At 42.5% G+C, this 23,813-nt stretch overlaps 1 protein-coding gene across 6 annotated transcripts in view; it reads left to right on the top strand.

Annotated features, from left to right (window-relative positions):
* The window catches only part of TBXAS1 (thromboxane A synthase 1), a 329,156-nt gene that overhangs the window by 100,880 nt on the left and 204,463 nt on the right, over positions 1 to 23,813 (top strand). For all 6 annotated transcript variants that reach the window (XM_044988623.1, XM_044988655.1, XM_044988639.1 and 3 more), the window contains one exon: positions 11,489 to 11,541. In XM_044988623.1, coding sequence (XP_044844558.1) covers positions 11,489 to 11,541 — 53 coding nt within the window. The remainder of the gene's footprint in view (positions 1 to 11,488; positions 11,542 to 23,813) is intronic.

The raw sequence follows: 23,813 nt of genomic DNA, 5'->3' as shown, positions 1-23,813 counted from the left end.
GTGGATCACCTTGACCATTTCACTGACATCGATACAGGTGGTCAGGGAAGGTGCATGATGCACGCATCTTTCAGAACACTGAACTCGATAGAAAACTGCACATTGGGACTTTCTTTCTAGACCAGAAGATTCCAATGGGGATGTGAAAATGCCCATAGTGATCCTTGGAGACCTCACGTACCCCTTGCTCCTGTGGCTCATGAAGCCTTACACCGGGAATCTAGACCACAGCAAGGAATGCTTCAACAGCAAGGTCAGCAGGTGCCGACTGAGCGTTGAACGTGCCTTTGGCCAATTAAAAGGTTGCCAGTGCTGTTTTTTTGGCTGGTTAGCCTTCAATGAGGAAAATATTCCGATAGTCATTGCAACCTGCTGTACTCTGCATAATATTTATGAATCAAAGGGGGAAAAGTTTCCCCAGGGGCAGGCCACTGAGGCTGATTGGCTGGCTGCTGATTTTGAGCAGCCAGATACAAGGGCTATTAGAAGGGCACAGCAGGAGGCTATTCAGATCAGGGAGGCTTTGAAGGAGTATTTTGACAATGATTCCCAATAATGTGTCGGTATGTCATGCATTCGGCCAGACAATGTTTACTTGCTACCATGAATTATCCCTGTAGTGATTGCTTCTTGAGCATTAACTGCAAGGAGCAAATATTCCTACATACAGCCAATGTGTTTCAATGTTAGCTCTGAGCGATGTATGTATGTATGTCACAAGTAAAGACTCATTTAATTTAAAAAACTCATGTTTAATAACAGGATAAAACACAATATTTTGGACATACGGGACATGAAAATAAGAAACAGTCTTGCGTTAAGGGCTCTCACAGCTGAGTGTAATTCCAGTTTTCATTGGAAAACCAGTCCCCAGGTGTGGAGTGCCCGGGGCACTATGAGGGACCAGGAACAAGTGATTAACGCAGTGGAGGATTTTGGGGAGGGCATGGATCGGAGTTCTGTAGTGGCTGGAAGGGGAGTAGGGCATGGATTTGCTCTGATTGCAGGCTAATGAGGACTTCAACATATCTGTGCTAGAGAAGATGAGGTCAAAGAAGTGCCCCTTGCACTTGGAGCGGAAGATGGTGAGGTTTGTAATGATCTTAAGTTTCTGCGAGAATTTTTTCCACAGTCTTGGACGTGGGCTTTTCAGTGACCACAGGTAATAGAGTGGCTTTGATTTTAAGTCTCTCGTTTCACCAACACAGCGTTTTCTAGCAAAATGCTGGTGAATTGCTTCAAAAGAGTCCCAGAGACTACCCCCTACTAAATACGTAACATCGCTTCATGCAGTGCTTGAGTTTTCTTTTGAGGCCTCCCATCCAAGTAAAGACCAGGTCTGGTGCTGGTCCTTGCATAGGGTTAAATGAGCCCATACCCTACCCGAAGGTTTGCATGGTAAGAAAAAATGTGAATAGCACTAGAGTCCTAGTTCTAATTATGTTATTGAAGAGGTAAGAGATGTACACATGGCCCCAGTTATTGTACAGAGCCTTGTAGTCTCTCGTGTGATTGCATTGAGGTCCCTTTGCAGTATGCCAACAATCCCATTGCACAGTATTATTTTATCTTTTTTTTAGTCTGAAAGGAATCCACTGTTGCTAAGATCCAAACTGGGGAGGGGAGGACCCCGGGATCAAAAAGCAGAGAAATCTACTACCAGAGCTAAAGTGGAATCCCTAATTGCTATTAGCAATAATAACAGCAAGACAGGAATCCCTTTTCCAGTCTTCCCCGTGCTAATAGGAAAGATTAGAAGGCTAAGAAGTCCGTTTTCAACAACGATTTGGAATTCAGTCACAGGACTTTTAAGGCTGCACCCAGCCAACCTCCTAGCCAACATCAAACCTATTCTTAGCAGTTTGCTCTCAAAACTGTGGTCTACATTTGCTGCATTTGTACAGCACCTATGAATCCTCCATAGTTAGGAAAGGAGTCGGCTTTCCTTTCCTGAGCAGCAGTCTGTTTGCAGCATGGGATCATATTGTGCTAAGATTGCTTTTGGAATGATGATTTAGCCATCATTTATGCCTGTCTATCTCTATAATACCATTAAGAAGTTTGCATTTTAGTCAGAATATCCAATGGCTGTTAAAGGAGACTGTGTGTCCTAGTGGGTAGAACACTGGACTGGGACACAGAATACCTTGGTTCTAGTGCTGGCTTTGCCACAGGCCTGCTGAGTGACAATGGGCAATTAGCTTCCTGTGTCTGTGCCTCAGTTTCATCTGTAAAATGGGGATATTGATATTGACCTCCTTTTTAAATTGTTTTGGGATATATAGATGTAAAGTGATATATAAGAGCAAGGTGGTATTATAAAAATGTGATTCCACTTCCCTGAAAGAAGATCAACAAAGAGAATTAACAACATTTACTCACCAGAGAGACTGTGGAGACTAGGATTATATTTATATCAGAAAGGAGAAGAGTTACATGAGGTTTAACTGAGATTGTTAGGATTACGTTGGGTATAATGAAAACTGATCAGTCATTCCTTTTTCTATTGTTTCCACTTTGGCTTTTTACAAGAGCATCGGAAATCACAATATACAATCTGCAGTGAGTCTGTAAGGCCCCTGATGTGGTCCTCCACAAATAGTTATTTTCTCTTCAGACTTGCAGTCATACTGTATGCTAGGACTTCTGTTTTTGGCAAAAGAACCTAGAGATGAGGATAGGTGTGTTTTTTGGGGTATGCAAATTTTTATAAATCTAAATAAAGAAAGAAAGAAACAAGCACCTAGGAGCTCTTTGAGTGTTATCTAGATCAGTGCTTCCCAAACTGAGCCATGAAGGGTTCATGGGAGAGCCATGAGTGTCTGGGGGATAAAAATTAACCAATACTGCCGGTTTTGGTTTCTTTCTCTAATTAAGATACTGTTAAACTAGGCTTAAAAATCCTCTGCATTTTATCTGTGGGTCTGTGTCTTATGCTACTGCTGCTGCTGGCACTGGGAGCCCGGCTTTGCCCTCCACTCCAGCAAGTGGCCTTCAGATGAGAGATTTCCTAGGGGAAGGGGGCTGAAGGAGAAAAAGGTGCCTCTGTATAATGGAACAATTTTTACCAAGTGCACAGCCTACAGGTAGCAAATGTGCGGCTGAAGAAGGCGATACCGATCGGATTAAAAATGTTTTTTGTAATACTTGTCTCCGTTCCAAATTTAAGTATCTTGGCTCAAGAAAATACCTTAGAATTATCAAGTGATCACGTACTGAAGACCAAATTTTCAAATCTCACAAACCAAGAGTTCTGGGTTTCTGTTAAAGGAGAGTATGAGGAACTCCATGATAATGCTATGAAAGTGCTGCTTCCTTTTGTGTCCAGTGATCTCTGTAAATCTGGGTTTTGAACAAGGATTTCTGTGAAAACTAAACATAGAAATTTAAACTTGGAGAAAGTGCCAGACATAAATCAGTCAGAGATTTAACCAAACACTGTGCAATTTGAAGTAGGCCCATTCTTCTCACTAAAATCATACTTCGACTATGTTTGAACATGCCAAGAAATCCATATTTTCAAATTATAGTTTTAAACACGCAGATTAGATCAGATTATATAATTAAATAAACTACGAATAAAATTGTAAAACTGTCCCAACTCCAGTGCTCTTGAGTCTAGGGTGCTGAGTTGGTTAAAACAAACCAAAATCCCACCCCAAAAACCCAGTATTTGGTTGTGGGGAGCCACCATGTTTTAAAATATTTGTCAGGGAGCTGCAGTACTAATAAATTTGGGAACCACAGATACAAGTAATAAACAGTGAAATTGCAGTTACAACCACATATCAGATCTAAGTTAATGGCAGTTAACTTCCAAACAAATAAAAGTCCACACAGTGTAGTCTGCCTGGAGAATTCACCACTGCAGGAAATCAGTGAGCTGGATTTTTGTAAAAGGTCTGGATAATTTTATGATTAATTACATTTGTGGTCATGCATATTAAGATAAGGGTAATTGAATCTCATGCTGAACACAGGGGTCAGAAAGAAATCTCCCTCTATGTAAAATAGTGCACAGTTGGTTGGATGTATGGGTTTTGACTCTGACTTCCCTTTGTTTAAGTTTCAGACATAGCCATAGGTAAAGGAGAACATCAAACCTGAAGGGCTGTTGATGCTTCAATCTGGTATAGTGTCCTGTATTCCTATGAAAGTTGGAGGAGAAAGAATGGTTTTGTAAGTCACAGGGCTGGGAAGCAGAAACTTGGGTCCTGTTCCCAGCTCTGCCATTGACTTTCTGTGTGACATTTGGCAAATTACTTAATCTTGAACCTCACTTTCCACATCTGTGAAATAGGCTTTAAACTTACCTATCTCTGGGGTGTTGTGAGGCTAACCTAATTTAAAGTGCAATGAGACCTTGAGACACAAGATAAATGCACATCTGAAAGTGGAGGTAGGGAGAAAGTGAGGTTATAATTACTAATGCGCTGAATGAATGTCTTAACCTGGTTAATTGGGAGATTCAACTAATATTAGTAAGGGTGATGTAATTAGTAATTCCCTCTTGCAGCCCTTGATATTACAGTCTCTGGCTCTCTTGAGCAAAGGCTGATGGTTGTTGCTAACTGTGTCTTTGTTTTGTAACAGACACAGAGAGAGAGAGACTAGATTCATTTCTCCTTGTGACTTGAAAGAGAATTTGACCCTATGTCTCCTGGGGTGAAAGGCTAGTTCGGTGATAGCCTGTTATCTAGCCTTGTGTATGCTGTGTTGCAGAGGTGATGGGTTTGGGCTTTTGGGGCAAGGTATTGGCTATTGACTGAATCATCTCATGCCATCTAATATATTGGGTGGCATTGGTTTGGACCCTAGACAAAGATACAATTAAAGCTTTTGTCCTGGGAAAGGAATCGTGACTATAAAGCATTGGTTAAAAGAGCATCAAAGGGGGAAAATAGTCATTTCAAAATGAAAGGATTGTAGAAGCAACTCAGGGTTGTGTCTAGCCAGTTCTTTGCAAAGCAAAGGCCATTGTTAATAGATAGTATTATGGCGAAAAACCCCTTCCCTTTTAACTTTTTATAAAGATCTAAAAAGGTAAAAAATAATTTACAGTTTTCTTGATATTTAGTTCAGGTAATTTTTTATAATTGTATAATGAGAACACATTGTCCTAATTTTCATATGCAGATTCAATTAGCATTCAGTTAATTAGCCTTTACAAATGAGCATTAACATAATTGCATAACACTAACCTCTCAATAACTATAAAGGGTAGGAAGGCTGTTTTTAATAAATTTGGAAGGCTTATATATGTTTTTTAAAATCTGAAATGGCACACACATAAATTAAACCAAATTACACACAAAGGACAGCTATTAGGAATGATGATCAAAGGAAACAAACTATGTACATGGTTTAGAATAGTGCTGGATAGAAATTCACTCTGGTTCTCTTCCTTGCTGTCTGCTGGCCTCCTAGTGTTTCTTCTATGATTATTACTGGGGAGATTGAACCATCCAGGGAGTCATTCCTTAAAAGTGAGCTCTGGCCTTAGTATAATTCAAGTGTTGCTAGCTCATGTGTTGAAATATATTTTATCATTTGGGTGGTAGGCACACAAAACCCTTTGGATTTCAATGGGAATTGGTACCTAGTTCCCTTGGGCTCCTTTTAAAAGTCCTAGCCCTACATGCTATTAGTTTCTGTTACCTGATGTAAGTGGATAGATATATGGATTTTGTCTCTTTATTTGATATGGATATTTAAATAGTGATGCTCCAGTTAAGAATATCATCATGACACAAAATACAACATATGACTGGGGGACCGAAAAGCACATGGGGTTAGTAATGGGATATGGAGCCTTTGGCTTCTAGGTCATAGGTTTGAATCCAGACTATCTTGGTGGTGACCTTTTCAGTGGCCTAGGTGAGGAGACTTGGTGTCTGTCCAGTCCCTCATGAACAGGTGTTGGCATCAGATAACACTACAACTGATGTTCTCAAGCCAACATTTGAATGGGCATGAAACCCCAGAGATGTTCATTTCAGGCCAGAGTTGAGGCAATTTTACAGGGCAATGCAAGGAAGCTTGTACTGCTGTTGCTTATGCTTCATGTGTTGTGAGGGGAATGCTGTCTCCAGTTCTGTCAATGTGATACTTTTCATAAACATGTAATAAAATAAATCTGTTCTCTGTTGTTCTTAAATTAGAATGCTGCTCATTTAATGGTGCATTGCCATTAACATGTGGTCCAATACCCCTTGTGTTCTCATTTAAGTACCCTGGGCTACCCTATGTTCTAGAAGAAGCTTTTCCTGTAGAAATTCTTTTGTTAACAAATTCTTGAGCTGTTGGCAATGACAGACCTGTACTGCATCCCAGTGCATGTGCTGTCAATAAAACCATTTTACCCTGAGATCAAGGATCCTAGTTAATTTCACAAGTCATATGATCTGTTGTCAAATTGCAGAGCACCAACATTTTCCAGAGTGGCCACAGAATTTTGATGCCTCCATTTTTCTGGTGATCAGCTTGAATCACCTTGACCTTTTAGAAGTGCTGAGTCCTCAGGACTCCACTTGTTGTCTATGACAATGTTTCTCAAACTGGGGTCACCGCTTGTGTAGGGAAAGCCCCTGGCGGGCCAGGCCGGTTTGTTTACCTGCCCCATCCGCAGCGGGAGCCGCGATCGGCTGGACCTGCGGAAAGGGCAGGTAAACAAACCAGCCCGGCCCGCCAGGGGCTCTCCCTACACAAGCGGCAACCCCAGTTTGAGAAACACTGGTCTATGAGAACTGCAGGTGCTCAGCACCTCAGAAGAACAGGCCCACAATGTCTTATGCTTAGCATTCAAAAATTGAGAGGTACAAAACCTAGTGGCCATTTCTGAAAACATTGGATACAGGACTCCATACAGAGATGCCTCTGTCCATTCTCAACTGGAGGGGAAGGTCTCAGCAACACAGGTCTTTTGAGAGTCCGGAGAAGTAACCCAGTGAATGCAGTGTTGGTGGGGAAATCCTGGGATACCCTTCTCTGGGAGTGTGATAAATGAAGTGGGGGGTAGCTCCCTTCGATGGACACCCAGCAGGGGCGGCTCTAGGTATTTTGCCGCCCCAAGCACGGCAGGCAGGCTGCCTTCGGTGGCTTGCCTGCGGGAGGTCCCCAGTCCCGCGGATTCAGTGACACGCCTGCGGGAGGTCCGCTGAAGCCGCGGGACCAGGGGACCCTCCACAGGCATGCCGCCGATGGCAATCTGCCTGCCGCCCTCGCGCGATTGGCAGAGCGCCCCCCGGGGCTTGCCGCCCCAAGCACGCGCTTGGCGTGCTGGTGCCTGGAGCTGCCCCTGACACCCAGCCAGCCAGTTCGCTGTAAAAAAAAAACCCTTGGACCCAGGAAGGAACACTTGGGAATTCCTCCTTGTGCGGTACCCTCAAGCCCTTTCACCCCCCCCCCCCGGGGGGAAGAGCTGAGAAAGAAAACAAAGGAAATTAACTGTGCTACCAGCTAATCAAACAACATGCCAAAACCTCTTAGGACACCAAAAATCAAATCCTGTTCTTAAAAAAGGTAAATTTTTGTTAAAAACAAAAAGGAAAAAAATACATCTGGAACTTAGTCTTTTGCTAGATTTTTTTGAAAGAGCAATTCCAAAAATTAAGCACCCAAACTAGCTTTCTTGGGGGTTCACCTTAAAGGTTACAAGCAAACAAAAGCATTAGGGGTTAGCACAGAGGAGATCCACAAGCCAAAATAAGAAATAAATCTGATTGTGTCTAAATAAACAGTCCCAATCCAAATAATTTTTTCTAGGTATGGAAGATACTTTTTTTTATACCTGGTTCAAACCTTACACAGCATTCCTACTTACAGCATTGCTGCTCTGTGTCAAAATTCATGCGGGCCCCCACCTTCTGTACTCAAAGTGACAGAGTGGGGATTCAGCCTTGACATGGTGGGAGTGGTGAATCCCCATTCTGTCACTTTGAGTACAGAAGGTGGGGGCCCGCAAGGATTCTAAAAATTAATACTTGCCGCTGTAACCTTGGGAGTTTAATACAAGCCTGGAGTGGCAAGTATTAATTTTTAGAATCCTTGCGGGCCCCCATCTTCTGTACTCAAAGTGACAGAATAGGGATTCAGCCTTGACAGGGAGAATCCACTTTTAAAAATGGAGACTTGAGTCCACTTTTTCCTTTCTGATTTCCCTGATTTATGTGCTGCAGAGTCTGAAATCTTAACATGAAATCTCGTAAGGTGGTTCCTCGTGGCCACATTTTGCTGACACAGCTGTAATTCTCATTTCCTTCAGCGGGAGTTCTACCTGTGTGTGTGTCAGAGCAGAATTTGGCCCTATGAGTTGTTTTGTACACAGATACATTTGATAACTTACAATCAGTCAAAGAAAGGAGAGAATGTAAACATCCTGTGGGGAAACTGGCACAAACCATGTAAAGAAAAAGCTTTCTGGGTTTCAGGCAGTTAAACCACTTCAGCTGCTGTTTCCATGGTGTACCAGTTGCTGCTAAATATGCCTTCCTCAGGAAAGGAATCCTTCAGCTTGCATGCATGTGTTATCTCTTTGATAATGGCCCATCAGTAGGAAGGCAGCTAATTGGGAGGGCCAAGTGCAATTTAAAAACCTTTTCCTGAGGTGGTATTTGTGATCAGTCACATTCTGCAGCCTTTCAGAAAACGAGAAAGGAGAAGTGATTTTTCTAACTTGGAACAGCATAGCTGCCCACTTTTTTACAATTAGGTATTGTGACACATTATTTAAAGTGGTAACTTCAAGGTCAACACTCATGCACTTAGGTATCATTAAAAATGGCATACTCTATGCTACATTTCACTTCTGGTTCCTGAAAAACTATAGTCTTTCACTTCCCCCACTCCATCACCCCCCATTGTTCTTCAGCTGCTGCTATAGCAGTAGGTAATGCACTGAGTACATGACTAGGAGGTAGAGCTCCTAAATTCTAATCTTAGCTCTGCAACTAATACAGCGTGTGGCATTTGGCAAGTCAGCTAAAGCTTCCTGCCTCAGTTTCTTTGTAAAACAGCTGCTCAGTGGTTTGTAGATGCTCAGTCATGGTATATGTGCAGACTATTAGTGCAGTTACAATCCTGGGCAGCCCTACAATAATAACTCGTAGGGCCAAATTCACCTCAACGGGTGCAAAGAAGTTGCAAATGCACCTCCCTTCACCTGCAAGGCTTACTGTGCTTCAGGCAGGATTCACTTAAGGGGAAGGACAAGGTGGTGTTTCCACCACACTCCTTGGTTGGGAGTTGTGCCAGGGGACCTAAGCTTTAGTGTTTATTGGAGCCCTGCCAGTGAAGACTGAATCAGTGCTAGCTGACAGGGTAATAGAACTCTTTCTTTCAGAAAGACTTTCCTATCTCTTCCATTGTTCTACGGAGTGTAGTTGTGGGCCGTGTGGGTCCCAGTATGTTAGAGAGACAAGGTGAGTGAGCTAATATCTTTTATTGGACCAACTTCTGCTGGTGATGAGACAAGCTTTCGAGCCACTCTACCTTGAATGGTCTCTTACAATATGTGCTAAGTACATAAGCTAAACAACCGGTTTCATTTTGCATTTTGCTATAAGGCTGGAAATTCTTTCCCCAGACCTGTAGAAGAGCTGTGTGTGGCTCGAAAGCTTGTCTCTCTCACCAGCAGAAGTTGGTCCAATAAAAGATATTACCTCACTCATCTCATGGCTCAGGAAGATTTTCCTGACATCCAGCCTAAATTGTCCCTTTTAAAATTTCATCTCCTCTCATCATTATGTTTTTTAAAATCTAAAGTCATTATGCTCGCTGATATTTTTACTCTATCTTTCTGTTATATAATTAGAACACAAATAAACACGATTGCCAAATTGGTGGTAACTCAGTTCCATGGAACAAATCACACGTTAAAAACCCAGCGATTAAAAAAATAAAAAGTTCAACAGTGGATTCACTTTAAGAATTTGAAAAACCCTATTAGAAAGAATTGTATTTAATTTTATCTTTAGTAGAAAAAAATATTTAATTTGCTCTATTAAATGGGAGATCCCTTGCCAACTGCCAGATTTTTTTAATTATTTCAGTGCAAACAAGCAACAACAAAGCACAGATACTGCATTACATTGTGTTTCATACATTTATGTTGTCTATGGTTTAATTTTAATTATTTATATTTCATACTGTTCTAGCCAATATTCCATAGTATGTTGTAAAATAGCAAAGTCTTCATCTGAGACCTCAATGCACCATTTTGCTAGTGAATCTTGGCTGAGAATCGACATAGCCCATGAATTATAGAAATGAAGATTAGCAAGGTCATAATGCAGTTACTTTCCCTATCTAAGTGATACTGTATGATTTTCTGAATACTGTAGTTTTGTCTTAATCATGGGAGGGATTAGAGTGACCAGACGTCCCAATAAAATTGGGACTGTCCCAATTTTGAGGAGTTTGTCCCGCATCCCGACCAGAGTACGTTTGGGACACCATTTGTCCCAATATTTTGTTTCCTGGACTTCGGCGGCAATTCGGCGGAGGGTCCTTCAGTTGTGCATGGTCTTCGGCGGTATTTCGGCGGCGGGTGCTTCTGTCTTTGGTGGCAAGTTTTATTACCCCCTGCCGAAATAGACCAAAGACCATCCGCGACTGAAGGGCTCTCCGCCGAACTCCCGGACAGGTGAGTGTTGTAATATTAAAAAAACAAAACAAAACAAAAAACCCCGCCGTGGTGGTCCCAATATTTTCCCCTTAACATCTGGTCACCCTAGGAGGGATGTTTGTTGCTTCACTTTTGGGGAAGCACTTTATATACCTCCCCTCCTGCCACTCAAATTGTATTTATGTAGCATGGTAACAATTTAATATAGTGACAAATTTCTTTATCTAAATGGATACCAATTTTCTTCAATTATGAGAGTGAAACACAAAAAGTAAAAATTCAAAATAAGTCTGTTAAAATAAAGCTGTTTAATTTTTCTGTTTATCCCCAGTGACTACTTAGCATTAAACTCAAACCAAGCAGGGATTTTTTATTTGTGAGATAATGTTTTATTGATGGGTTGTTGCGTTTTTTGTTTTTTTTTTACTTTTTTTTTCATGCTTCCTTTATTTCTCTTGTGTGCAATGAATAAGTCATATTCCTACTCTCTATTAGTTTCTCCATTTTCCGCATTTCCAACCACAAACATACAAAGATTATGAGTCAGGCCCCAAAATCATAAGATTGGCTTACATTTTTTTTTAAATTTTCTTTGGTCTTGTATTTGCGTTTTTGAGCTGCTGGAGCTCACATTTTCAAGTGTCTTTCTGCAACCTGGAGAACCAGAAAGTTGTTGTGGTGGTGTTTTTTCTTAAATGAAAGCTGAGGTTCTCATATAGTAACATTACTCCAGGAGCTAGGATTTAAGAAAAACACCAGATATCACAAATGTTGATAACCCTGCATTCTAGGATCTCAAATGTCCTGGTAATATCATATAGAGTTGATGATAATACTGTGGTATCTCTCCTTCTCTTTACTCAGGGCTTTTGGGAAAACCATACAAAACTGATCACGGAGTATGGACCTGTTTGTGGGTAAGCCAGCAATAAATACCCTTCCTTTATTCTGTTTGTTGTTGCTACAGTTTCCTTGTTGGTTTGCAACTTAAGGTATGTCTACACTACCTGCCGGATCAGCGGGCAGCGATCGATCCAGCTGGGGTCGATTTATCGCGTCTAGTCTAGACGCGATAAATCGACCCCCGAGCCCTCTCCTGTTGACTCCTGTACTCCAGCGCCATGAGAGGTGCAGGCAGAGTCAGCGGGGGAGTGGCAGCAGTCGACTCACGGCAGTGAAGACACCACGGTGAGTAGGTCTAAGTACGTCAACTTCAGCTACATTATTCACCTAGCTGAAGTTGCATAACTTAGATCGATTTCCTCCCCCCCCCAGTATAGATCAGGACTCAGTGACATTGAACTAATGCCACTTTGCTCCTGAATAAAAGCATCCAGATGGAAGTTAACACACTGATGTGCATCGACTTCACACCTTTAGTTGATTCACCTTCCCTTTCTTGAGTATCTCCATATAAACAAGTCCTAACATTGAACATACAGACAATTTCACCTAGAACTCAGTCTTTCTCAGGCCTTTACAAAGCTACCAACCTGGTAAAATAAGGGTGTTGGTAGCAGCAGCACAAAGGAAAATATATCTCTTCTCTCATGTGAACATTGAACTGATGAGGAGAGGAAGTGCCTTTAAAGTTGCTTCAGTTTACGTGCCGGTCACCTATGTGATTTTGAGTTTTCACTGAGAGACAAGGAAACGTTTACCAAAATTTAATTTAATTTAAGAAAAAATCACATTTGCAAAATACTGTGAATTTGAGTTAAAATCTCTTACTCCATATCTGTACAAAAATATCCATTTTTAAAATACCATGAAGTAAAAAGTAAAAATTGCACACCTCTTTCCCTTGTCCTCCATCTGTAGTTAACCCCTCACTAGTGCTGAGGAGGGACTACACCTCAGGAACAGTACACAGGGACTTCCCTAAAGTCAATAATTTCACATTTCTTTGAATCCCACATTGGTAGTGTAAGTTTTGTATTGTTATAATAGTGGTGGAACTGCAGTTTGCCTTCCATTTGTTTCTATCCTGAGTGGAAATAATGACTTCCAGGTTCTCTCTATCCTTGGTATTTCCAATGTGCTTATTACTTTGATATATAAATACTGACCAATAATTACAAAGAAAACATAGACTCAATAGAGATACTGGTTTTATGTCTCATTACAACAATCTGTAACCCACTAATTCCCTTTTGTCCTATGACTGCCGAGGTCTCAATTGCCCACTTCATTTTGAATGGTTTCTTGCAACATGTTTTATCTTCTTATGCTTACCAATCTCTTCCACCTTGTATGTAGCTGTGATGCTCTGATTACCTTTCCCAGACCTGATGAAGAGCTCTGTTGAGATTGAAAGCTTGTCTCTCTCACCAGCAGATATTGGTCCAATAAAAGATATTACCTTGCCCACCTTGTCTCCCTCATATCCTGGAACCAATATGGCTATAACAATACTGCAAACAAAGAAAGCATAAATAGTCCTGAAAGGTTTTTTTTCTTCCTGTTCCCCAGACGTTCAGAGGGGTGTGTGTGAGTGTGTGTGTGTATATATACCATATATCATGTGTGTATTATATCATATATATAATATGATTTGGCTGTTGTTCCTGCAGAAAGGCTTTATCAAAGAGGAGTGCTTTATAATTAATCTGAAGACAGGCAAGTTGAGGTTCAGACCTAATGGAGGTCTCACTGCTAAAAAAAAATAAAAAAAAAATACTCCACTTCCTATATCTGACAGTCTAAACCAGGGTCTTTGCAACTGTGTCATCCCACAACTATGTCTGCAGATGGCAGAGGATGAGGTGATCTGCAAGATCATAGAATATTAGGATTGGAAGAGACTGCAGGAAGTCATCTAGTCCAACCCCCTGCTCAAAGCAGGACCAATTCCCAACTAAATCATCCCAGCCAGGGCTTTGTCAAGCCTGACCTTAAACACCTCTAAGGATGGAGATTCCACCACCTCCCTAGCTAACGCATTCCAATGCTTCACCACCCTCCTAGTGAAAGTGTTTCCTAATATCCAGCCTAGACCTCCCCCACTGCAACTTGAAACCATTGCTCCTTGTTTTGTCATCTGCCACCACTGAGAACAGCCGAGCCCCATCCTCTTTGGAATCCCCCTTCAGGTAGTTGAGGGCTACTGTCAAATCCCCTCTTACTCTTCTCTTCTGCAGACTAAATAAGCCCAGTTCCCTGAGCCTCTCCTCATAAGTCATGTGTTCCAGCACCCTGATCATTTTCATTGCCCTCCACTGGACTCTCTCCAATTTGTCCACATCCTTTCTGTATTGGGTGCCCAAAACTGGACACAGTACTCCAGATGTGGCCTCAGCAGTGCCAAATAAAGGGGAATAATCACTTCCCTCAACCTGCTGGCAACACTCCTAGTAACGCAGCCCAATATGACGTTAGCCTTTGTCATAACTATAAAGGGAAGGATAACAGCCCTCCTGTGTACAACACTATAAAATCCCTCCTGGCCAGACATACCAAAATCCTTTTACCTGTAAAGGGTTAAGAAACTCAGGTAACCTGGCTGACACCTGACCCAAATGACCAATAAGGGGACAAGATACTTTCAAATCTTGGTGGGGGGAAGGCTTTTGTTTGTGTGCTCTTTGTTTTGGGGGTTGTTCGCTCTTGGAACTAAGAGGGACCAGACATCAATCCATGCTCTCCAAATCTTTCTGAACCAGTCTCTCATATTTCAAACTTGTAAGTAACAGCCAGGGAAGGCGTGTTAGTTTTATCTTTGTTTTCTCACCTTTTAAATGTTCCTTTTGCTAAGAGCGTTTACCTCTGTTTGCTGTAACTTTTTGAACCTAAGGCTAGAGGGGGTTCCTCTGGGCTCTATGAATCTGATTACCCTGTAAAGTTATTTTCCATCCTGATTTTACACAGATGATTTTTACCTTTCTTTCTTTAATTAAAAGCCTTCTTTTTAAGAACCTGTTTGATTTTTCCTTGTTTTAAGATTCAAGGGGGTTGGATCTGGACTCACCAGGAATTGGTGGGGGGAAAGGAGGGGGAATGGTTAATTTCTCCTTGTTTTAAGATCCAAGGGTTTGGATCGGTGTTCACCAGAGAATTGGTGGAGGAGTCTCTCAAGGCTACCCAGGGAAGAGTTATAGTACTTGGGAGGGAAATATTCTGTGGGGGAGGTAGACAGAGTTTCCCAAATGACTCATAAATAATTTGGGTGGTGGCAGCAAAACCAGATCTAAGATGGTAGTTAAGCTTAGAGGTTCTCATGCAGGTCTCCACATCTGTACCCTAGAGTTCAGAGTGCGGAAGGAACCTTGACAGACAAGGGCACACTGTTGACTCGTATCAAGTTTCTCATTCACTGTAATCCCCAGGTCCTTTTCTGCAGATCTGCCGGTTAGTCAGCCAGTCCCCAGCCTGTATCGGTGCATGGGATTCTTCCGTCCTAAGTGCAGGACTCTGCACTTATCCTTATTGAACTTCATCAGATTTATTTTGGCCCAATCCTCCAATTTGTCTAGGTCACTCTGGACCCTAGAGCGTATCTACCTGTCCCCCCAGCTTAGTGTCATCTCTGAACTTGCTGAGGGTGCAAACCATCCTATCGTCCAGATCATTAATAAAGAAGTTGAACAAAACCGGCTCCAGGACCAACCGCTGGGGCACTCTGCTTGATACCGGCTGCCAACTAGACATCGAGCTGTTGATCACTACCCGTTGAGCCCAACAGTCTAGCCAGCTTTCTATCCACCTTATAGTCCATTCATCCAATCCATACTTTTTAACTTGCTGGCAAGAATACTGTGGGAGACCATATCAAAAGGTTTGCTAAAGTCAAGGAATAACACATCCAGTGCTTTCCCCTCATCCACAGACCCAGTTATCTCCTCATAGAAGGTAATTAGGTTAGTCAGGCATGACTTGCCCTTGGTGAATCCATGCTGACTGTTACTGATCACTTTCCTTTCCTCTAAGTGCTTCAGAATTGATTCCTTGAGGACCTGCTCCATGATTTTTCCAGGGACTGAGGTGAGGCTGATGATCTGTAGTTCCTTGGGTTCTCCTTCTTCCCTTTTTTAAAGATGGGTACGATATTTGCCTTTTATTTAATTATTCGGGACATCCACTGATCGCTACTAGTTTTCAAAGATAATGGCCAATGGCTCTGCAATCACATCCACCAACTCCCTCAGCACCCTTGGATGCATTAGATCAGGACCCATGGACTTGTGCATGTTCAGCTTTTCTAAATAGTCCTTAACCTGTTCTTTCACCACTGAGGGCTGCTCACCTCCTCCCCATACTATGTTGCCCAGGACAGCAGTGTGGGGGCTGACCTTGTCTGTGAAGATCAAGGTAAAAAAAGCATTGAGTACTTCAGCTTTTTCCACATCATCTGTGACTAGGATGCCTCCCCCATTCGTTGAGGGTCCCACACTTTCCCTGACCTTTTTCTTGTTGCTAACATACCTGTAGAAACCCTTATTGTTACCCTTCACATTCCTTACTAGCTGCAACTCCACTTGTGTTTTGGCCTTCCTGATTATACCCCTGAATGCTTGAGCAATATTTTTATAGTCCTCCCTAGTCATCTGTTCAAGTTTCCACTTCTTGTAAGCTTCTTTTTTGTGTTTAAGCTCACCAAAGATTTCACGGTTAAGCCAAGCTGGTTGCCTGCCATATTTGCTATTCTTTCTGCACATTGGGATGGTTTGTTCCTGCACCCTCAATAAGGCTTTTTTAGAATACAGCCAGCTCTCCTGGACTCCTTGACGCCTCATATTAGCCTCCCAGGGGATCCTGCCCATCAGTTCCCTAATGGAGTCAGTCTGCTTTTCTGAAGTACAGGGTCTGTATTTTGCTAGTCTTCTTTCTTCCTTTTGTGAGGATCCCGAACTCAACCAGCTCATGGTCGCTGCTGCCCAGGTTGCCACCCACTTCTACTTCCCCTACCAATATAAGACAGTCCATAGGGCTTTGTAGACTAGACCAGGACTTAAAACTCAAGTTCTAAATTGGATGGGAGGAGAATGCAATTCCCAGAGCAGTGGTGTAATGTTGTTGTCAGCCTTTGTTGTCTGAGGTATTTGCTGTACCAATCGCATCCTTCTTGTGGCAGTCACATTCCAAGGCAAAGTGTCTTGCAGAGATAAAACCAAGAGGAATGATATCATGGCTGTCAGTGGCTAGATCCTCATCTGAGAGGAAATGATATAGTGTCCTGGCCAGTCAGAAATAGAAAAAGATGTTCACCGCCACTGTGGCAATTTGCATTTGTTTGTCATAGTAATGGACTCAGCATGACTCTGAGGCTTCATATTATTCCAAAGTTCTGTAGTCTTGTGCCTTTAAACAATGGTGATGGTAGAGCACTGGCATTAGTTCCTTAGTATGTTTTCCCTATTCTTATTAGTATCACATCTGTTTTTAATACATTGATCTAGAGCTCTCTGCTTTTCACTCATTGGCTTACCTGTTCCTTCAGGCATTGGTGATGGCAGAACAGTGACAGAAGAAAAATGAACTGGTGGCACATGAGTCACAGTCTCCCTGAGTAGTCTCTTGTAGATGTTGGAGGATGAGAGAAAGCACTAAGCCTTGTTATCCTGCACATAAGATGATACGTAGATATATATCCTGTCTCTCTGGGGCCTGACTGATAGGAATGAGTGGATCCAGCACACTACTGCCCTGTTTACTCCTGCAAGGTCTTGCATGTGTCTTCAGCTCTGTCTGACTAATGGTGCTGAAGGCTGCAGAGACATCTAGTACTAGCAGCACAGAGGTTTCTTTCCTATATGTGATGGTTCTCAGGATATCCAGGACTGTGAGTCACCTTGTTATCACCTCCACCCCATCTCGAGCATGAAGGAGTCTTACTTCTGCTTAACTGGGTGTCAGCTCCCTGACACCACCAGCCTATTAGCCATCTAAGGCCTGGTCTACACTAAGAAGGGGGTTCGAATTAGGGTACGCAAATTCAGCTACGGGAATAGCGTAGCTGAATTCGAAGTACCCTAATTCGAACAACTCACCCGTCCAGACGCGGCGGGGTCGAACTCCGCGGCTCCCCCGTCGACTCCGCCAACTCCTTTTGCCGAGGTGGAGTACCGGAGTCGACCGCGGCGCTTCTGGAGTTCGAACTATCGCGTCTAGATCAGACGCGATAGTTCGAACTCCGAAAAGTCGAACTCTCCGCGTCGAACCGGCAGGTAAGTGTAGACGTACCCTAAGCACTCTTCTCTGCCAGCCCTTACTTTGCCTTGCAGGTTAACAATAAGTGCACCCCAGTCCCTGAGTCCCTTTGAAGCATTCCCCTGTAGTGTTCAGCCCCTTATCCACTGAATACTCACAGAAATACCAGGTCTGCTGTCCCCAAAGGAAGAATGTACACACCAGCTTCAATGACTAAACTCAGGATAAGCACCTTGCTTAGTATCACAGCACTGAGATACATTATAGTGCAAACCAGAATAAGTTTATTAACAAAGATTCAAGAGTCAGGTGATAATGAGTGAGCATATTGGAAACAAATGGTTACATATCAAACAAAACCATAAAACACTTTCTAGATGCTACATTTAACTAACAGGTTAATCTCCTGTCTAAAGAAATTTATCTTACCTCCATAGTCCTCTGCAGCATTTCAACCAAGGTTGGCTAAGATCCTGTTTTCATGAATGTAAATGCATTGACCATTTACTTTGTGGGTGTAGAATAAGGCAGTGTTTTCTTTGCCTACTGCTTATGGCCTCAAAATTCATTGTCTGTAGCCAGAGTCAGTATAACCGTCCATGGTTTGTTTTTCCTGTGTGGAGCTGTCTTGTTGACTTCACATCTCTTTGATAACTTCAAATGTAAATGGTATCCATTAGGTTAGCTTACAATGTTTACTTAATATCCCAACAGAGAGACAGGTGAACAAACACCTCTTGTGTGTCAGAAGACCGGTTTCTCCATCTAAGAACATATTTTCAGTGTGTGTGTGTGTGTGTGTGTGTGTGTATATATATATATATATATATATATATATATATATATATATATATATATATATATATAAACTTTACATAGTATCTGTACATACATTTGACAACAATATTAAGGACCAGTGTGGCTCGGCTTTCACTTAAAATCTCACATGACATTCAATGAAATTCAACAAAGACAAATCTAAGGTGCAACACTTAGGGAAGAAAAACGAAATGCATATAGAATGTGGGATAACTCTCAGGAAGAGGACAGTGGAACAGACCTGCTAGGAAAGTTGTGGAAGCTCCTTCGCTGGAGCTTTTCAAAAGGAGGCTGGATAACCATATGTCTTGGATAGTTTAGACACAACAAATCCTACGTCTTGGCACAGGGTCCCTTCTAAACCTGTGATTCTCTGATTCTTTGGTGAATCAGAATGCACATTCCAGAATCAGGACATTCCTGAGACTCCCTTGCCAGTTGTCATTAAGGGGTTGTTGGTCACACTGTACGAGGCCAGGAGAAGGTTGTTCAATAGCGGGACAGTTTCTGGGCTGTGTCCTAGAGAGAAACCTGATTTGTCAGGGATCCAGGAGTTTGGCAGAGCATAAATGCTACTCTTGAAATCTCCCAGGAAAAAGAATCTGTGGGATGCTGTTACCAGGCTTGATGTAAGCTCAATTAGTGGTTCTAGGAAAATGTTTGGGCCCCTGGTGGCTCTGTGTGTGTGTGTGTGTGTACATGCACACACATGTATTATTATGATCTACCCAATGCATGAAACTCCTTCCTCATCCCCACAGCTTCTTCTATTTGAGTCTTACAGTTCTTGTGAATACAGGTAACAAATGTTATGTGGTAGCTGTGCATATATGACCAGAATCAAGGCATTTGACCCGATGGCCTTGGAGAAGATCTGGCATTTTGCTCTTTTCAGATTGAAAACAGCTTCCCAATCAGCATGAAGAGCAATGATCTGTATTTTCACAGTGGTGAAGCGTGTTGAATACAGATCTTTGGAACGGAAGCCTTTATTCTCCCCTGCCCCCCTCCCCCCATCCTAAGGTCACTTGAATAGTCTGAATGATACCATCACAACTGTTTTCTTTCGTGTGTGAATTGGTTTCCTTGACAACAGGATGTCAAATCAACTTTTCAGCTTTAATCAAGTCAAAACAATATATCCCTTTCATTCCACACGGCCTCAAGTCGTAGGGAATTGTTTCAAGCAAGGTTTTATAGGTCACAATACCATATATATTGCTCCTGTGTGCAGAACCAAAGGAGAGGTGATGTCATTGTTCCTTTACAGAGAGAGACGATGCAAATAACCTCCAGTGGTGAATGTGTGTTGTGAAACTCCCAGGGCTGGCCTTACCATGAGGTGAACTGAGGTGGCCGCCTCAGGTGTCAGACTGTGGTGGGGTGCCACTAGGACCCAGAGTGTAGAAAATTGTGTCTGCTGCAGGTGCATATGTATTCTCTCTGCTCTAGATTCACAGAGATGGTGGATTCAAGAGACATAACAGGCAGGCAGGAGAAAAGGTGAGAGGGAATAACAAAGCAGCAGGAGCTGCAGGGAGGGTGGGGGAAGAGCCTCTTATGTACCTCTCTAGCACCCCCAGGAGCCTGGACTGATTAACACCAGCTTCTCAGGGAGCTTCCTGTTTCCTGCTGCTTCCCTGAACCCACTTGAGAGAACAAGCAGTCAACTGAAGTAGTAGGAGCCAGTTAGGCCCTTAAGACCCTGATATCTTCCCTCACTCAGGCCCTGCCACCAGTCTGCTTATTTGTCCCCTTCAACTGAGTGTTGAAAGCCACTATAGCTGGCACAGAACAGCAGTCATGAGTGAAAGAAGAAAACGCCCCTCTGGGGCAGCATTCAGGAAAAGAAAGAAAGCAAAGGAAGCTTTTCTATCTAAGCAAAAAGGAGCAATCCTGAGATACATAGACTCAAATGTTCACGGTGAGCCGTCCAGCCCCAGTGAGGATGTGAGTGGTTAGGAGATGCCTGATGTTCCAGTCAGTCAGAGCGCAGGTGACCTGGCAGCTACTGCAGCATCCATATCTCCATCTCAAATGGATGTAACCATGCACATTCCTGAAGAAAAGTGTAGATCAGAGAAGAACGTGGTGGAGGCACAAGAAACAGCTGCTTCTGAGTTTAGTTCCTTAAGTCTAGATGATCCAGGACTGTGGATCCACTTGAGCAGTAGCCTGAGGGACTTCCTTGTACTGCATGGGCCACAGGAAGTGAAAAACTTTGTTCCCCAAAGACAATGAAAATAGAAGTTTCCATCTAACACATTACTGGCGGGAAATCCCCAATGGTGACAAAGTGGAGAAGCTATGGCTTATATACTCAAAAACCCAGAATGCTGCATACTGTTTTTGTTGCAAACTCTTCCAGTCTAATATTCCAGCCACATTGGGTTATACAGGAACAAAGGACTGGAAAAATCTGGTTAGAAATCTGGCATGCCATGAGAAGGCAGCAAATCATAGAATCACAGAATATCAGGGTTGGAAGGGACCTCAGGAGGTCATCTAGTCCAACCCCCTGCTCAAAGCAGGACCAATTCCCAACTAAATCAGCCCAGCCAGGGCTTTGTCAAGCCTGACCATAAAAATCTCTAAGGAAGGAGATTCCACCACCTCCCTAGGTAACCCATTCCAGTGCTTCACCACCCTCCCAGTGAAAAAGTTTTCCCTAATATCCAACCTAAACCTCCCTCACTGCAACTTGAGACCATTACTCCTTGTTCTGTCATCTGGTACCACTGAGAACAGTCTAGATCCATCCTCTTTGGAACCCCCTTTCAGGGTAGTTGAAAGCAGCTATCAAATCCCCCCTCATTCTTCTCCTGCAGACTAAACAAGACCAGTTCCCTCAGCCTCTCCTCATAAGTCATGTGCTCCAGCCCCCTTATCATTTTTGTTGCCCTCCGATGGACTCTTTCCAATTTTTTCACATCCTCCTTGTAGTGTGGGGCCCAAAACTGGACACAGTACTCCAGATGAGGCCTCACCAATGTTGAATAGAGGGGAATGATCATGTCCCTTGATCTGCTAGTGAACAGTTTTAGGCATCATCATGTACTTAGTTTACCCACAGAAATAGTGTATTTATTGTCATTTAATTTTACAAGATTGTTTTTGTACCTGTTTCTCTGGCAATGGCTTATTCTTCCTCACCTGGAAAGAGTAATCCCAAAGTAGGTGTTTCATCATTATTTCTGATGATCAGTGCAAAGAAATCAGTTTTCTCAAATAACCTTATCTTGTGTGATTTTTTTTCTCCTTTTCTGCTGGTGGTTTTAATGGACTTCCTGGCTATCCTGTGGGCCTCCTATTATTTTTTAAACAAGTCATTTACCATATTTCATCTAGAGAAAGACATGACTGGACAAGAATGGAGAGGGGAAAAAATCAGGCTTTCTCTTTTTGATATACAGCCTTCTTCATCTCTGGTTCACATTTTCCCTGCTAAGGTTTGTTTTGCTAGTCTCCCTTAGGCTGGATTTCCACATTTTAAAAAGGATTATATGCTTTTTGGCCTGAATAAAATCTTTTACCATTCTGTGGCTTTTTTGCTTTGTTTTGTTGCTTCCTTCTCGCATTGTGATTAGATCCTTTAACGCTACAGGTATGTACACTACATGCTCTATTGCAGCACTGCAGTGTAGACACTACAGCGGCAGAAGGGGCTCTTTCATCTCCATAGTAAATCCATCCACTCAAGAGGCAGTAAATCAGGTTGATTGAAGAATTCTACTTTTGACCTAGCTGCACCTACAGTGTGGGTTAGGTCAACTTAACTACATCGCACAGGGTGTGAAATTTGTCACAACCCTGAGCAATGTAACTAGATCGACCTGAGTTGTAGGTGTAGACCAAGCCTATGGTGTTCTTAATCAGGCCTAGACCTACTTCTGTGGATTGCAGTTATCTAACTTTTCCCTTTAGACAATTGTAACTTTGGGCCCTATTCAGCAAAGTACTTGAAGACGTGCCTAACCTGAAACACATGAGTAGTCCCACTAAAGTCAGTGGAGCAACTCAAATGCTTTGAGTTAGGCATATGCTTCAAGTATCTAGCTGAATCAGGGCCATCAAAGGGACAACTTAACAATTGCTTTTCTGTCTGAGAAATGTGTAACTACTACAGGTATAAGTAAACACCTAGTGCAACTGAAAGAAGTTGATAGGATGAAAAATATATTTCTCTTTTCCCACCATTTGACAATACTTTGTGTGTAGACAGCTTGACTGTTGCCCTTTGTAATCTGTTAGCTAATTTCTTGCATGGTTAAAAAAAAAGCCTTACAAATATCATAGAATCATAGATTATTAGAGTTGGAAGGGACCTCATCCAAGCAACAGAAAAACATCAATAATTTATCTTTTCTATGTTGAAAACAATATAAACTTTCAGGACATGACTATATAAAGAAGGTATATCAGAAACTGGAATTTGTTAAAATCAGTCAGTTAAAAAAATCAACATAACATTATGCCTTTCCATTTTTAAATAACAATATTCCAGCCTAAAAAGTTTGATGTCACAGAACAATGCTACCTTGTGGTATGATTCCCTACACAGACCCAGGATATCAAACTTCTTGGTAATTAGATTCAGTTATTGTTACTTTTAATGGCTTAATCAAACTATTCCTGAAACAACTTTTATGAATTGTTCATAGCTGTCAGGTGCAAATGCAAAACTCATCTCCACACAGCAAGCTGTCCCCCTGCAAAAACCCAGATATCCTTCTCCTCCATGGCATACAACGGGCTAATTTTCTTGTTAAGAGCTCAAATACCGCAGTGATTAGAGTGGTATATAAAACGATATGCTGAGCCTTTAAATTTATCAACTGTCTTTTTTGTGGGAGGTTTTCAGAGGGCAACTTTGTGCAATTGCTCGTGTTCCATGAACACTGTCCATGGTGGGGTAGTGGTGGTTCTTGTGTTATCTAGCAATGTGAGTCACCTTGTTTCCTCCTGCCTCTAGTGAGAGGAAGCCTTGCCCGTGGTAGCTGGATGTTAGCCCCCTACAGCCACCCGCCAGTTAGCCAAGTTGTCTCCTCCAGGCTAGGTCAGTCCTGTCTTTGCCTTGCAGGTTAGCAATAGGTGCGCTCTAGTTGCAAGTCCCTTTGCAGTGTTGCTCTGTGATACCCAGCCCCTGACACTGGCTACTCATGGAAATCCCAGCTCCTGTACCCCGAAAGAAGCAGTGTACCCCAGTTTACTAGTTCTACCTTAA

The sequence above is a fragment of the Mauremys mutica genome, chromosome 1, assembly GCF_020497125.1.
Source record: "Mauremys mutica isolate MM-2020 ecotype Southern chromosome 1, ASM2049712v1, whole genome shotgun sequence".
Lineage (NCBI taxonomy): Eukaryota > Metazoa > Chordata > Testudines > Geoemydidae > Mauremys > Mauremys mutica.
The sequence above is the reverse complement of the archived record's forward strand: the minus strand, read 5'-3'. Positions and strand labels throughout refer to the sequence as shown.